The sequence below is a fragment of the Lonchura striata genome, chromosome 1, assembly GCF_046129695.1.
Source record: "Lonchura striata isolate bLonStr1 chromosome 1, bLonStr1.mat, whole genome shotgun sequence".
NCBI lineage: Eukaryota > Metazoa > Chordata > Aves > Passeriformes > Estrildidae > Lonchura > Lonchura striata.
In genome coordinates this window covers 70,032,358-70,048,005 of record NC_134603.1, presented here as the reverse complement: position 1 = coordinate 70,048,005, position 15,648 = coordinate 70,032,358, and the positions used below count along the sequence as shown (strand labels likewise).

General features: G+C 34.9%; 1 protein-coding gene across 1 annotated transcript in view; it reads left to right on the top strand.

Annotated features, from left to right (window-relative positions):
• The first annotated feature begins 4,910 nt into the window (after nucleotides 1–4,910).
• The window catches only part of ABCA13 (ATP binding cassette subfamily A member 13), a 139,704-nt gene continuing 128,966 nt past the window's right edge, over nucleotides 4,911–15,648 (top strand). Inside the window, exons 1-7 of the mRNA XM_077788156.1 lie at nucleotides 4,911–5,209; nucleotides 6,382–6,488; nucleotides 8,320–8,438; nucleotides 9,740–9,912; nucleotides 11,069–11,145; nucleotides 11,367–11,488; nucleotides 14,057–14,251. Coding sequence (XP_077644282.1) covers nucleotides 5,103–5,209; nucleotides 6,382–6,488; nucleotides 8,320–8,438; nucleotides 9,740–9,912; nucleotides 11,069–11,145; nucleotides 11,367–11,488; nucleotides 14,057–14,251 — 900 coding nt within the window. The 5' untranslated portion in view covers nucleotides 4,911–5,102. The remainder of the gene's footprint in view (nucleotides 5,210–6,381; nucleotides 6,489–8,319; nucleotides 8,439–9,739; nucleotides 9,913–11,068; nucleotides 11,146–11,366; nucleotides 11,489–14,056; nucleotides 14,252–15,648) is intronic.

The window sequence follows — 15,648 nt, the reverse complement described above, 5'->3', positions numbered from 1 at the left end:
TGGAATGTTTTAGCTTTCAATAATTATGAGAAAACAAAAATATTATTTAGAATTCATAGAAAATTAGAGGTTTTGATTGATTTTATCAATGCATTCCTCTCTGTAAAATAATTAGTCTGTGGAGCATAAAATTTTTGCTCTTTTCAGCATCTGAAAATGTGATGTATTCAAAGGTTTTGGACTGTTTGTGGCTTACGCAAATCAAGCTTACAAGCTTGATTATAAGTACTGATAAATGCACAATTCTTTAACTGCTGTCTACAGTCAGGTTTTGATTTGAATGAGGTTGTGACTTTTCAGTAGGGTTTTTTCACATTTTTTGAAAACCAAAGCAATTGTTGAATATTGCTAATTCAGATTTTGTGATGATTAATTTGTGACTGCTATTTAAATTATATTTGAAATTTCCTTGAATTAAGTAAATAAACCTAGATTCTAAAATGTAAATAATATATAGTTTAAAAATTCGTGTCTACCTGCTAGGTAACTAACAAGAAAAAACTTATGATTAATTTTTCAGGATTTTGACGTCTTTCAAAGAGTTTTTGAGGACAGAAGAAAACTTAAGGATTTCTGGTGAAAAGAAAATGGATTCTCTTTTTTATCTTGTAGAAGTCATAGAAAAAATTATAATGTTTGATTCCTCATTTTATTCAAATAAGTCTCTAATTGAAAATGCCTTGAATAATGCAATTATATGGATAAAACATTTTGTTGAGGGGGAGGAATCTGCCACCAATTTCTCACTTGCAGTTTCTGAACTCCATAATGACCTACAAAAAAATTTCCAGCCTCTTAAGAGCATCTGGACAAAAAAGAAGACAGAACTTTTCTGGCATATAGTGGAAATTATATTCCATGAACTAGATTCTAGGCTTTCTCTCTTGAGTCAAGTAGAAGAGGAAGAGGTAATTGAGACCTTATCTGGAATTTTATCTTCTATTACAGAAAATAACATCTATAATCGAAGTATAGTCCTGCTCATAAAGATACTGACTGATTGGCCAGAGTTAAATATTACTGCTTTGGACCATTTAAAACAATTCAGTGGACACTTCCAAAGAAATCTCTATGAAGCTGAATCATTGTCTGGTGATCATGTCAATGTCTCATTTAGCACAATTCCTGGAGTGAGTAATAATGCATCTTTTATGTATAAGGTACAAGAATTAGGAGAAATTGTGCATGATTTCCTCAGAAATATCCAAAAATTAAACAGTACTATTGTGGCCTCACTTGTTCCAAAAATTCTCTCTCTATATCAGAATGATGATATGGTTTTAAATATTAAGAGCAATAACACTCTGTTAAAACTTCTTTATGAGGCTTCAAAGAGTATGTCATCTTCTCAAGTATGGCATGATTTGCAAAATAAGGAACTAGTTTTTGATTTTCTGTTTGAAACTTTTGATCTTCTCTGGAACCTCACCAATAAGTCTCTCTGTGAAAAATTACTATTAATTTACAACTACACTGAGTTTCAGGCACAGTTTCTTGCACAGAATGGAAAAAACGATATACAAGTCGTTTATGACACTCTGAGCTGCCTTAAAACTTTATTTATAGATGAAGAGTTCCAAAGCGCTCTCTTATGTTATTTGGAAGAGTTTCTTGACCTGTCTCCAGGATGCCTGGTAAATGATGGATGCACTGATTTCTATGTAGCAAACATGAGTTCAGTAGAACATTCAGCAGAAGTTTATAACTTACTTCTGCTTCCATTGGACAGTGTCCTGTCTGATGTAACAAACTGGGGAGATAAGGTATCTGTGCCTTCTGCTTTGCATTGCACTTTTACATGGCTTCAGGCATGGACAGAGATTTTTGAAGAGGCTTCGGAAATCTTGAATTTGAATTCAACCTATTTTGTCTGCCTAAGAGATGATTTGGCATATCTCTCTGAAAACTTTTTAAATGTAACTCAAGATGAACTGTGCAATAATACAGCTATGGCTATTGTTGAAGCTACAGGAGCAGCAATGAAGCTTTTAAAATCTGTATTTCAGGAAACTGGCAATTTAAATGACTTGGAAGATTTTGAGGCTTTCCTTGTTAATCTTCAAAGGGTAGTTAACAATGCATTTGAAGTCACAAACTTGCTTAAAGATAGCAGTTTAGAAAGTGTATTAGAGACAATGGGAGCTGTGATAACTAAAATGCGGAAATCTATACTGAAGATTGCTAATGAAGAGTTTTTGAATTCTTGGCTTGATGCTTTCATCTCAGGAGGATATGAGAGAGAAGATAAGCGTGCTGGTGTATTTTCCATTGAAAAGTCCCTTTCTACTATTCTTAAGCTCTCACAAGAGGAACTTGAAATTATTCTCATGGAGATGAATTACACATCTGCTTTTTTAAAAAGCGTACCTCGAGACAAATATATGGTTTGTATCAGCATTTTCCAGAATATTACCAAACTAATTTTGGGTAATAGTCTGAAAGACATAAGCTACTTACAAACAAATTTTTCATCTCATTTTAACTCCTTTCTGAACTTTCATAGTACAATGTATGAAGCAGAGGATTGTAAATGGATATATGGATTAAGTAATTTCACTGAAAAATACAAGTCACCTTCCCACCTTGAAAGTGCAAGACATATTTTTTTTCTTCTGAAATCTCTGGGAAATGCTGAGACAGATGCTAAGCTAATGAATGTGATGGACTTTGTTAATTTGATTTTTAATTTGACACTCCCTGAATGTTCCCTAGGTGCATCTAATATGATTTGTGCAAGTGCTTATTTCAATATCGTAGCAAAAACTTTGAAACTTATTCTCCCCGAACTTTATGTAAAACATGACATTAATGTGCTTGAATCTATTTTTAAACTTTTAAATAATTCTGGAGAGAAAATTCAGACCATTATCAGTGATTTAGTTGGGAGCTCACTGTATATATCAAATAAGACCCATTTTAGTCAGTCAAACCATGGTTTTAACAGGACTTCAGGAATGCTCCGTAATCCTTTTCACCACATTCATCTTATATCAGTGGAACTTTTGTCAGAAATTCAAAGTCTTCTGAAAAATAACAGTTTTGAATTCCAAGAAAACAGCTCCTCTCATTTGGACAATGAGATTGAACCTTTCTTACATGGGAAAAATATCAGTTTGCTGATGGAGTTCTTTCAATATATGATTAGAAAACTCGACTCAAACTTGCAGAATGAACACAAAACATTTCCTCAGAAACTGATAGAAACAGCAGGTTTGGATATTGAACTGGTAAGGAAGGCACTTGAAATTTTCAAGTCCCCTGCTTTTATTGTCTTTTCATTAGGAGATGAAACGGAGTTTCTAAAGCATATAGTTGCCTTGGTGCAAAACATGAGAAACATGGATATTGAGTTTTTGATAAGTAGATTCAAACAGATCCAGGAGAACCTAGAAAATTTCTTTAAAAATATCAAACCTTTTAACCTTGGGAACTCTGGGCTAGGTACCTTAACAGACTGGTGGGATGCATTTGAGAACATATCATGTTACTGGAACATGACTGGTGTACTCCAAATAACACAGCTTTTTGAACAAGATGAGCTCTACAGTACAGAAGATGTGTTTAATTTCCTCTTTGATGTCATCAGCCTTACAGAAAGATTGGCTCATGAAAACATTACAGAAGCACTAACTGAAATATATACTTTCATACTGACTCAGGAAGAAAAAATGCAAATGTTTACTGATGACGAGATCTCTAACCAAATTGAAGATCTTCTAATGTTGCTGGAGACATTAGCAGACATCTCTGATGAACCTGGAGAGGCCTCTGTTTGTTTTTCTGCAGCATTCTGCTGGACTTTCACCACAGCAACACCTCAGAGTGATCCCACTGTTAAACCTTGTGACTCGGTGCACACCAATTCTACTCTTCATTACAATGCAGTCATTGAAGTCATTAAGGAGCTTAAACTCATCACTCTGGATGACAGTTTTGCTTGTTTTATGGAAGACATTCAGATGGATATCACTCGCAATCTGACTTGCTTTTTTCATCAGATTAAAGAATGGCACTCTATTATTTTGAAGTTTTCTGAGCTCCATCATATAAATAGTTCAGTTCTCAAAGAACTGCTAGATTTTTGGAATGAGCTATCCCTTTATGCTGTGCCACTGCAGGTGAATAATACACATGCAATCAATTGTTCCTCCACATCAAAGAGCCAAATGGTTTTACAAATCATAGAAACTCTGGGCAGCATTTCAGTGTCAGAAATGGAGATGGCCAAAAGTCTTCTTGAACAGTTGAATAATATTTATGGTGGCCTAAGTTGGAACAGAGAGTCAAGAACATCACTTAAGAGTGTTCTTACTAATGTTAAGAATGTGACCAGTGAAGTTTCCAAACTCCTGAATACTGAAGCTGTCCTTTCTTTTCTTTCTGTAATTCAGCCTTTAATGACGCTGTCATCTGTTGGAAACCAGACACATGCAATGCTTATGACAATATCAGCTTTAAGTGGGAACATCAGTGTGTCTGACAACTTTGAGAACTTCTTGTTTCCTGTAGTTACAAGCATAGAAAATTTATTGGTAAATTTTAGTGATAGACACTTACTTGTGTTGGTGGATCAAGTGTTTAAATTACTAAAGTTGGCCACTGGACAGTCCTCTTCAATGGCACCTGATGTTTTACTAGAGCAGTTTAAGGCATCATCTGAAGATGCTATATCAAGAAATTTTGAAGATATACAAGACATTGTGAAGATCATTCTATGTAACTGTAATGATAAAAATTATTCTAAACTAATGCATGCCTTAATTCTCCTTATGACTAATGAAAGTTCATCAAATGGTCTACTGCTGGCTGTCAAAGATATTATTGCCTTTCTGGAGCTATTCCAAAATAAGTCTAAGAAGGACCATACTGGTATGTTGTTTGGTGACAGTCATTTTAGCAGAGAGAAATTGAATAATACTCACCCTGGTTTTACAGTTTTACTAAACAGCCTCCTTCATATAAATGCTGATCTTGATGTTGTAGAAGAAGCTTTGCATATAAACAATACTGAGCTTCATAAAGTTGACTTTATTGATTCATTTTTTTATAATGCACTGTATAGAGACACTTCTACTCAGTCCCAAAACAGAACTCTGGAGATCATGCAAGAGATTTTGCAAATAATATTTCAGTCTACTGCAGAGCATGACATGAATAAAATAAAACTCTTACTAATGAATTTGCAAAAGGATGTATTGGCAGAATTGAGGTAAGTGTTTTCCATGTACTCATTTTGGGAAGTCTGTTGACAATGATAGAAGGGCTTTCTGTTTATGAACAGCTCAATCAAAACTTTTATTAAGTTAACTATTAAGTGTTTCATTTCAGATTTGTTCCAACTTATGTTGTTCAGACCAGTTATATTTGGTATCAAAACACATTGTGTGGACCAGATTATTGTGTTTAATTTATGCTTACGGTATGTGCTTAGGTCCCATGTTTTGATACTTGGTTTCTTTGGAACTATAATAAAACAATTATTTAAAGGTACTTGTGTTTTAAAATTCTTGCAGGTCTGAATACTGAACCCCCACTAATTGGCAGGCAACAGTAATTTTTATCTTTGGAGCAAAATGTTAAGGAATGCTTGAGCCTAATGCTTTGTGATGCATGTGGAGTTTTTTTTCTATATCCAAATACAGCTATATAAAGTTTCTTTAACTTAAATTTGTTGATGTGTTATGGCTATTGTGTTAAGTTGTTCAGTTTAACAAATGCAGTGTCTGAAGGAATCTTGAACCCACAATCATATTTGCCTGATTACTCAGATCAGATGTAATCCAGAAGCAGAGGAAAATGCTTCAGATTTACAGATGGTTTACTTAGTAAAAAGGCTGCTAGACTGGAGTTGCTGCATTTAAACAAAATTGATTTAACCACAAGGGTATCTTGCTGGTGGAGCTACTGGTCCTACTGACATAAACCAGCTGAGAAATGGCAATGTAAAGTTGATGCTGTGATGTGGTATTTTGACCTTTATGATTAATTTTATGTAAATACATAAAACCATTGTCCTTCAGGGCCAAGTATTATCCTAATCTGTTGAAAAATATCAAAAGCAATTACTAGAAAAGTGGTTTATTTTCCTTACATGTTGATTATCTGCTCTTTACCATCAAGTCAGTATATTCTGTGGGCTCTCAGTGTTTCTGAAGCTATTGCAATTTTGCTTATTTTGTGAAAACATTCCTAGGGTATATTTTTTTTAACATGGAAGTATTATATTCTGATTTTGAAATAGTTCAAACAAATGTAATAACTACTAATACTGAAATCCTTGTGTGGTTCATTGAAGACTGCGTTTGTGCATTGTAATTTCTTGAAATTTTTCTGTAGCACCCTTGGAATGAAAATAATGTTTTCTTATTGATGTTTCTACAGAACATCTAAAATCTGCAACATTCTTCAGGAACGTTTATACCCTGATAGTGTCATACTATTGCAGAAATTGCAATTTACCATTTTGAATATTCTCAGAACCTTTTCAGGTTGGTTACCGCAGTAGTGACTCTGAGTCCCCATGCATTAGTGCTGTTAAGTTAAGGCTTTACTCTAAGCAAGCTTTTGTACAAATAAGGTAATTTGGGTGGTGCCAAGCAAAGCAAGCATACTGACTGCCTGGAAATTAAACCAACAGAGGCACAGGAAGAAATCTGATAGAGATCATACAAAGGGATGATTTCTTTCTGGAGTGTTCACATAGATTTAAAATCAAAGTGAAAGCAGGAGATGCTGCTCCTCCTCAGCTAGTGAGCCGAGTCAAGTCACAGGGTTTTATTTTAATGAGCCAGACTTGCCACAGGACAACGTATAGCTGACAGTAAGGAAAAATGGGGCAGATATTCAAAGGAAATAGCATGTCCCACTTCTGGCCTTGTCATGCCAGTGAATTGGCTACCTGTAGCTGAAAAACTTCACTTTCAAAAATTTGTTCAAATTTTAATGTGTTACCTTGTTTTATTTCTCCTGTATCTGCTTCCAAGTTGTGCACTTTAAGAAAGGCTAGAACCCCTCAATGTAGATAGTGACTCGAGTATAATTTCATATTATGTTTTATCTGGGCAACAAAAGCAAATGCTTTTCAAAGCTCATATTTTAGCCAACTATGCCCAGAATTGTTTGCAAAAAGTTGTTAGGAGACATTAACCTGCCCTTCTAGGGCAAGGGGTAAAATCTGTCATGTCTAATGCCAAATTAATTTCCAAAAGAGCTTAAGATCTGATTACAACTCAGTAACCGCTGAGTGATCACTACTCTTCTGTGATGGATGTAGTTCCAAACAGTAGTGATGTTGAGCTAGAATAAGTGATACTGAAATTGTGTAGCCAGGTACCTGTGTTCTGTCCTTGACCTCTGAAGAACAGTCTGTTTATTGAGAGAATGGAGATTAGGGAACTAAATTTCTGTCCTTCTCATTTCAATCCTCTGTTTGTGAGAATGTTTCACAATGTTTCATTTGTTACAGAAAATATTATGAAACCGAATGAGAAAAGATGAAAACTGCTTGATTTGGTTTGATTTGAGGAATAGTATTTTATTACTTCTATGACCAAGATCAAGGTTTGCTTGTTTTAGAAGCAGTGTTTAATGTTTATTATTCTTCCTACTTGAGTTAAGAAGCAAACTTAAGGAAAAAAAAGCCCATAATTGAAAAAATTACCTTGATACTGAATGAGAATTCAGCAATCAAGACAAATTTATTCACTTCTATCCCATGTACAGACCCACTGCAGACAGCCGAAAGGAGGCTTTTTCTAAGGATATGGTGGCTGCAAGCTTGGGTAGAAACAGTCTCCATGGATGACCAAGGGGATAATATTATTGCCCTATATGGGTTCATTATTCCAAGATATGGAAAATGCTTCTTTAATGCTGTTTCACTCCCTTTGTGGTTTGGATTTGAAAGTTACTATTCACTGGAGGGTTAGTAACATCCAGGTGTTCCTAGAGAGAAATAGCACCAGGGGAGCCTGAGGGAAAGGTAGATCTGGTTAATATACTCAGCTTCTCAGTTATGCTTCTTGCTCATGAAGAGCAAATAGGAAATTTTATTCTCTGGTTCTGTAGCAGGTAGGGATGCTCTTATTATTGATCAGAAAAATATTATGGAGAAGTGTAACTGAAATTGAATCAAACCAGCCTTTCTTGTCCTCTGAAATGATACCTAAATTTAGTTAGAAATATTTCTCTGTGCCTTATCATATCAGACGTTCCTTCCTTTTAAAAATTTTTCTCTTCCTTACTTGTTGCCTAGCTTTAAATTTGATTTCAAGTTGTTTTTTAAAAAATCCGATTAAATCTGGACATTTTCTCTTACAGAAGAACCCACTGTCTTTAACAACGTTTTCTGTGCCATTAGAAAGTGTAAAGATGGATTAATGAGTCACTTGCTCCTTGCAGTCTTTGAAGGGATTGCTGTGGCTCAAGATCATTATCAGGTCTGAATTATTCCCTCACCTACAAGTGTACTTTACAGCATACATTAAACTTTGGAAACTAATGAAAGTTCTCTTTTTTTCCCCACTGTCTGAATGACAAGTCTCCACAGTGGCTATCCAAACCTGTGGTTTAAATAGGTATAGCTTTGATAATTTTGATAGAGATATCCAGAAGAAATTCCTTAAATAGACATTGATGTGCTTTACAAGCTGTAAGTGTGACTTTGAATTATGAGAAGTCCTATAACTAGGATAATTGGATTGTCAATTAATGTGAAACAGTAGCCAATTTTTAACTTCATTAAATTACGTAGTTCTGCTAATTTAATGAGTTATAGTACATTTATACTTTTAAATCTTCACAGGAACATTTGTGAAATTAAACTAGAAACAAATAAACTTCTTAGCCAGAATAATTCCAGCTAAAATAAATTCCAGTTAGGTTCAGTCTGATTTTCTTTAACATGAAATTGCGAACAGGTGAGAGTAATGTTTGGCAAATAGAGACTCGCCCAGAGTTGGAAGCAGGCCTTTGGATAGCACACGTGTGTGTACACAGATCAGCGTGCTGTACACAGACAAAATCCTAAAGTCATGCTTTTTCATGTAGAATCTGTCTTCTCTTTATTAAATAACTCTTCTGCTTTGTCTACCTGGACATTTTTCTGATATAAACAGCAATGTGGTAAAGTAAAGAGATGACAAGTGGCATCACTCAATATATGACAGCAAACTTTTGCAGGCCAAATGCATTTGTGTAGTCACCATCCTTCTATGACCTACTTCTGTAAATATTAAAAAAACTTAGCAAAATCAAAATTGTAAATATTCAGGATAAAATAAAAAAGTGTACACTATACACAGCATAATGCATGAAAAGCTTTGGATATGAGCATCCAGATATTTTGGTTTGTTGAATCAAAACTGATGTTCAAAACAAGGTTTTTTTTGAAAGAGATAAAAATGGTTAGACTGAAATTTAAAAAAAAAAGGAAAAAGAACAGCTCATTTTATTTTGAAACAAATTTTAAAAGCTTGGCATTTCTATTACTGGATGACTCTCCTTGACAGGCTAGTTCAAATTCCCAATCTGACTGTTTCCAAAACTCAAATATTTGAAAATTCCTTGCTTCTTGAAAATGTTTATTCCAGTTTCAGTTAATCATACAATGACTAAGAGAATATTACCTTACCCATAATATCATTTGAAACTACGAATCATCTAGTTGCCAAGGGCTGCTACTTCAAACTATAACACAATTTCATGAATTAACTAACCATGTGATCACCATGTTCTGCAGGATATTGGAAGATATTTGCCAGCTTTCAACAAGGGGGACTGTGAGAGTATGGCATATATAAACCAAAAACTTTCCAATGCTTTGGAGAGCTTTGTGGGAGCCTTGCAGAATACCAGCAGTGACAGCTGTGAATGCCAGCTAATGTTGGGGAACATCCAGAGACGACTGCAAATGTAAAGCCTTTCACATTTTGGTACCCCAATTTGTTCTTCATCATTAGTGATGTTCTGTGCATATGTCAGTCTTTTTAGGATTTTTTCATTTAACTTAGAACTGAGTGGATAAAATGTACAAATTATTTAAGTAATTTAGAATAACTGAATACTTCTTAAAACCCTTATAATTTTTGCCGAGCACTTGCAGCAGATCTTGCTGCTTCGCCAGATGAATGCTTTGGATCACCACTAAAGAAAACTTTCAATTTCCTGTGATTTTAGTTAGGTCAAAATTTTGATATCCAAATTTTTTATATATAGCTCTTTTAATATGGCTTTTCATCTCAATAGCTGAATATCTTTTTGTGAAATATTAAGCATTCAGATTAGTTCAGAAGTTCAAAGAGTTAGAAACACAGTATGGTGACTGTAAACTGATGGGATTGAAGTCCAAACAACTTCTGAAAGTTATTTGCATGGGGAAAAATATTTGATTTTAAGCAAAGCTGCTACTACAGAGTACTTCAAATTTGCAATCAACTAGAAGTAGACATTGTTATAATTGTTGCTGTACTGGTTTGACTGTTGGATTGTTTTCATAACAGGCTTGAATAGTGTCTGTGAATTACAATAATAGTACAGAAAACTTGAGCCTAGATGCTACTCCTAAATACCATGGGCTCACGTTCAGTTTTGAAGAGAAAATCATATCTAATGTGGGCATACTCTTTACTACTTAGTTTAAAATTAGACTGACATTTTCTTATCCTGAACTGCAGTGATTTGTATCTCTAGGTTTTAAAAATGTGTGTGCAGTAAGAAACATGGAAGTGAGATGTTGCTAGACCTGTCCTTCTCTATCAGTTACTGTTTGCTAGAGCCCTTAGTCATCCTGAGAATCTATCTCTACATATGTATATGTATATATAAATATGGACATGTGTAGGCCTGTATATGCAGCCTCATTTAGGCATGAAATATGATGACCACTACTTCATATAAATACTGCATGAGCAGGTCTATAGAGGTGCTGACTGCATGAACAGTGTGTGCACACAGAGCATAGTGGGACCCTATCACCCCTTTCAGTTCTGTTTGTTCATGTTTGTCTTTTTACATCGACATGCCAATGACTTGGTTCTGATAACCTATGAAACTAAGACTATCATTTCAGGGTGACTGAAAATTTGGAGCTACAATTGTCGGAAAATCCAGCAGCAGCTTTCCTCAGCAATTTTAATCCTGTGAATGGTGGGTTCCAGTTTTCTTCACCTTTTCTATAAGTCACTTTAGTGTAATTTTGTAGGATAAAACTGTTTCTTTGTTCTTTCAACTTCAAAGGGGCACTTTTTAAGGACTATTGACATAAGGCAATATTGTCACTCACAATGCATTGAATGGAAAGGATACAATCTGTAGGAAATCGAATTAATAAATTTGATGCTGTTGATACTATTTTTTTTCTCTTCCAGATGTGAAAATCAAAGATTTTGTGCAGAATATTACTCAGTTGAGGCTGGACATTGGTTCTTCTGTCAATATTTCTCAAGAAACTGTCAATACCCTCTTGGAAGCCAGTGTCTCTCATTCAGAGGTAAAAGATCAAAGAGGTGTCAAATTAGTGGGTCAACCTATAGCATGGTGTGCCAGCTGAAGCAAAACAAGTGATATTGTTTGTGTGGAATCTTGTATTTTCACTTATCACTTCCATGTGAAATACTTTGGGAGTTTTAGGACTTTAAAGTAATAATGTAATGCAGAAAGAGATCAATTTATAGTAGCACTATTCCTCTGGTCTAAATGGCACTGCTTCATTAATTTAAGCAGTGTTTTACCCTCTTGTACTGACACAGAATTGGAGCTTTGCTGTCTTGGTATTGTAGAAAAGATGAGGGTTTCTGGGGATATCATTTTGTACCTTACTACCTCTGCTCCTTGTGGTATGGAATTGTCTAATGTATATATTTTATAAATTGTTTGTGTTCCTCACTCATATTATCTTATCATTGTCTTGCTTCACTTTCACTTTGAGATGTTGACTTCTGAGTGTTGTAATTTTTTTGAGGGAAAGGCTGTGTGTTACCATTGCTTTTTCCTGTGATCCCAGTAATCTGTTGAAATCATGAGAAATGCCAGCTGGCTAACTGGTTCTCTCTGTTGCAAGTGTCTGTTGAAGAACTGGAGGTACATTTGGTGTAGATTGATCAGCTCAGTCAAGCAGCCACTGGGTGTCAGTGATGCTCCGCTTGCAGAAATTGCTGCAAGCTCTGTTCGTGAAAAGTACAGCATTAAAAAGGCAGTTCAGAGCATCATAACTACTTATAGATGATTTGTTCTTCTGCTTCTGTGGCAGTGTGACTGCCTTTATTATTAGCTTGTTATTGTGATACCACTAAATGGTAATGAGAGAAATTTTCTGAAAGCAATTCAGTTAAATGGGATTCAGTGCACCTTTGATCTTTTGGAAGAATAATGCTAATTGGCTGAATTGTCAAATTACGTTCTATCATTACTTTTTGCCAGTCTTATGTAGAGCTTAGACATATACACATCTCATGTTTGGATAATGATACAGAATTTTTTGTTTGCTTAGTGCTTCAATCCTCCCCCAGTCTAACTGGAGCATTAACGGCATGTGCCTCTTACTGATCATGGAAGCTGCACAAATGCTTTCTAGAGCGATGGGTGTACTTTCTATGAGCTATATTTTAGCTCACAAGTACTTTCTATGAGATATATTTTAGGCATTCCCCTTATGTTTATCGTCTATAAAGCCACTGTCTGATAACTTAATGATAGCTATAAGCCCATTGTAGCCCTATATTCCTGTGATTATATACTACTACTGTGCTTGTCTCTGGAACAGTAAGAGTAAGCCTGGGAATTTTTTTGTACTTATTGTATTTACCCATAATTTCTGCCATGATATTATGTGCTGGCCATGCTCATTGCCATGTGATTAAGTGATTTGAAATCACTTAAAACTTGTAACCTGAAGACTATAAGCATTCATTTACTGAATGTAGTAGTTTGGATTAGCACTGGTACTCAGAAAGCTACAAGAAAAGTTCAGAGGAACTTAACCTAGGGGTTAAACCATAGAATGTGTTAAAACTGCACTGAAAGTGTGATATTCATGTGAGGCACATTTGAAATAAATTTTAAATTGCATCCTAGACAAATTTCCTCCCCAGCAAGAAGTCCAAATCAGTATCATCTTAGGCTGCTCGGAGAATTATGTTTGTATTCTGTTCCTTGAATGCACACACAAAAAAGTGAATCTTTAAATAGACAGAAAACCTTGTAGATAACAAAGGCAAAATTCTGTTCCAAAATAAATATCCAAAAAACCAAATTATTAAGCTGGAAAAGAAAATGTTCATAGGAATTGAAGAGTTAAATTGCATATCCTGACTGGGTACTGTTAGCAGCAAGAGATTCAGTGGAGGCAGTAAAGGCAGATTTTGCTCTAAGCAATACAATGGAGCCCTGTTTTTTGGCTCCTACAGGCTCCTAAAAAACTTGTGATTTTTCTGGACTTGTTTAGAATGGGTAGTTAAGAACTCCTGAGATATGTGGACTTCAAGCACTTGCCATTATCCAATATGGTTTTATTATAGTCTCACCCAGGGTCTGCTTAGGCATTTATCCCTTCATCTGCTATTAAATAATACCTTAAAGCAGTATTTAACTGAGACATGTGTGCTGGCTCAGAGTAGATGTTATGCCATATAGGCATCCCCAAGTGTTAAATTTGTGTGTCCTTTGAAAGAAGGAAGGACTGTATTGTTTGATGTTAGTGATTCACACGCCTAGATTTTGATCTACAGGTGTTTCTGCAGCAGAGGTGTATATCTGCTGGGAGTATGCTCAGCATTGTAAATATGTCTGCTTATGGTATGAATGCTCAAGAATGAGTGACTGACCTGTGAAAAATGAAAGTAAATCCTTATAAGAAATATACTTCATCCTTTTTATATGTACAAGGTGTATAAAGTAGGAACATAGCAATCTGATATAAAGCTGTATGGTTTATTATTTCAGGTCTGTTGGTGCCTTCAAATTGTCATGTTACTGTGACACAAATTTTCACCTTCTTGACTATAAGAAAAGGTGATGCATTTTAGGGAGAAACATTTTTAATACACATATGTTGTGATAGGTTCTTTACAGTGCCTTTGTGGTAGCTTTAACTGGAAGATGTGATGAAGAAGTACTTAGTCTGCTGCTAAAGCTCCCTGAAAACAATAGAACTTCCCTGGTAGTGGAAGAATTATGCTCTTTACCAGCACTGGACTTGTATAACATGTTTGTATTGATTATACAAAATTTGAATGTACGTCACATCATTTACAAGGTAAGATGCTTCATTGGAAGGTGGTATGAAACATAGAGGTAGATAGATTAATAATTCTGTTATTTCTTCAGATGTTCTTTCTCCATGAAAGCAAACAGTGGGCATATGGCATATTTGTCTTTGTTTGGCTTCCTAAAATGTAACAGTTGAAGAATGGGGCTGATAGGTGCTTCCTCAGGTAAATTATCACTGAGGAGTTAATTATGAAAACTTTGCAAAAAAACACAGGAGGTCAAAGACATAGTTTTATGAATCTTTAGCAGAGCTTGCAGTTCATGCATTTAGTCACTTTATTATTTGTAAGGGTAGAAGACTGATCTGACAACATTTGAACAAAAACCAGCATAGGAGCTCACATCACAAGAATGACAAAACTATTTTCTAGGATGAATTCATAGCACTGTGGATGCAAATGTCTATAGCACAACTGTATTATCTGTACAGCTGTAGATAATCTGGAATCTAGTATGGTTATTCATTGAGATGATGGTTTTATCTGTAAGAGCAGAATTATTGAATGGGATAGTTAGAAGACATTTAGTTTAGATCTTTTGTGGGTAATTGATTGACAGAACATGAAATGTGAGCATGAATAGCTGAAATATCCTTATAACATCATGGGGAAAAATGGTTTGTTCTAAAGCCATAGGGGTCTGGTTGTATTCTGGATGCTGCACACTCTGTCAAGCAGATTAGAAATAGAATCTTAAAAAAAAAGACAATTTTCCACAGTGGGTAAAGATACCAGAGGGGAAATAAAAGACTTCCTGAATTATCTGCAAACCTACAAGGGAAAAATATATTAGAAAATAAACCAGTGCTTGTTCTGATTAGTGTTTCTACCGAACTTTATGGAAACCTAATGAAATCCTAGCAAAGAGGAAAAAAATATTGCCATGTCATCCTAAATTAAAATGGAAGTTCTGCTACTTTTTTAGCCAAATAAGATTTTTATGGGTCTTTTCAATTGTTTTTTAACTATGTAAGGCTGAGAAGAAAATCAAGCACAAACATTTGCTTTGTCTTGCTTGTAGGAAGACAAAGGTAGATAAAATAGATAATCAGAGGGAGAACTGAAACTATTTAATGAGATTATAGTGATTTTATTATTTTGTATAGACAGGAAACAATGAATCAGTTTGTAGTATTGTATCATCTAACTAATACCCAAAAGCAAAGGGAACAGAGAGAAAATCCATAATGAAAAATTTGCATGGTGGAAATAGCAAACGGACAATTGAATTTGGGTCAAGTAGGTAATAAAATGCATACAATTACTTTTGGGCATGAAAAATTTAAAGACAAGAAGAGTGTGGCAGGAAAGTTAGTTACTTTAGGGGTCATATTAAGCAATGAAAATGGTTTCTAGATTTAATTTAACTTACAAATTATTTTTA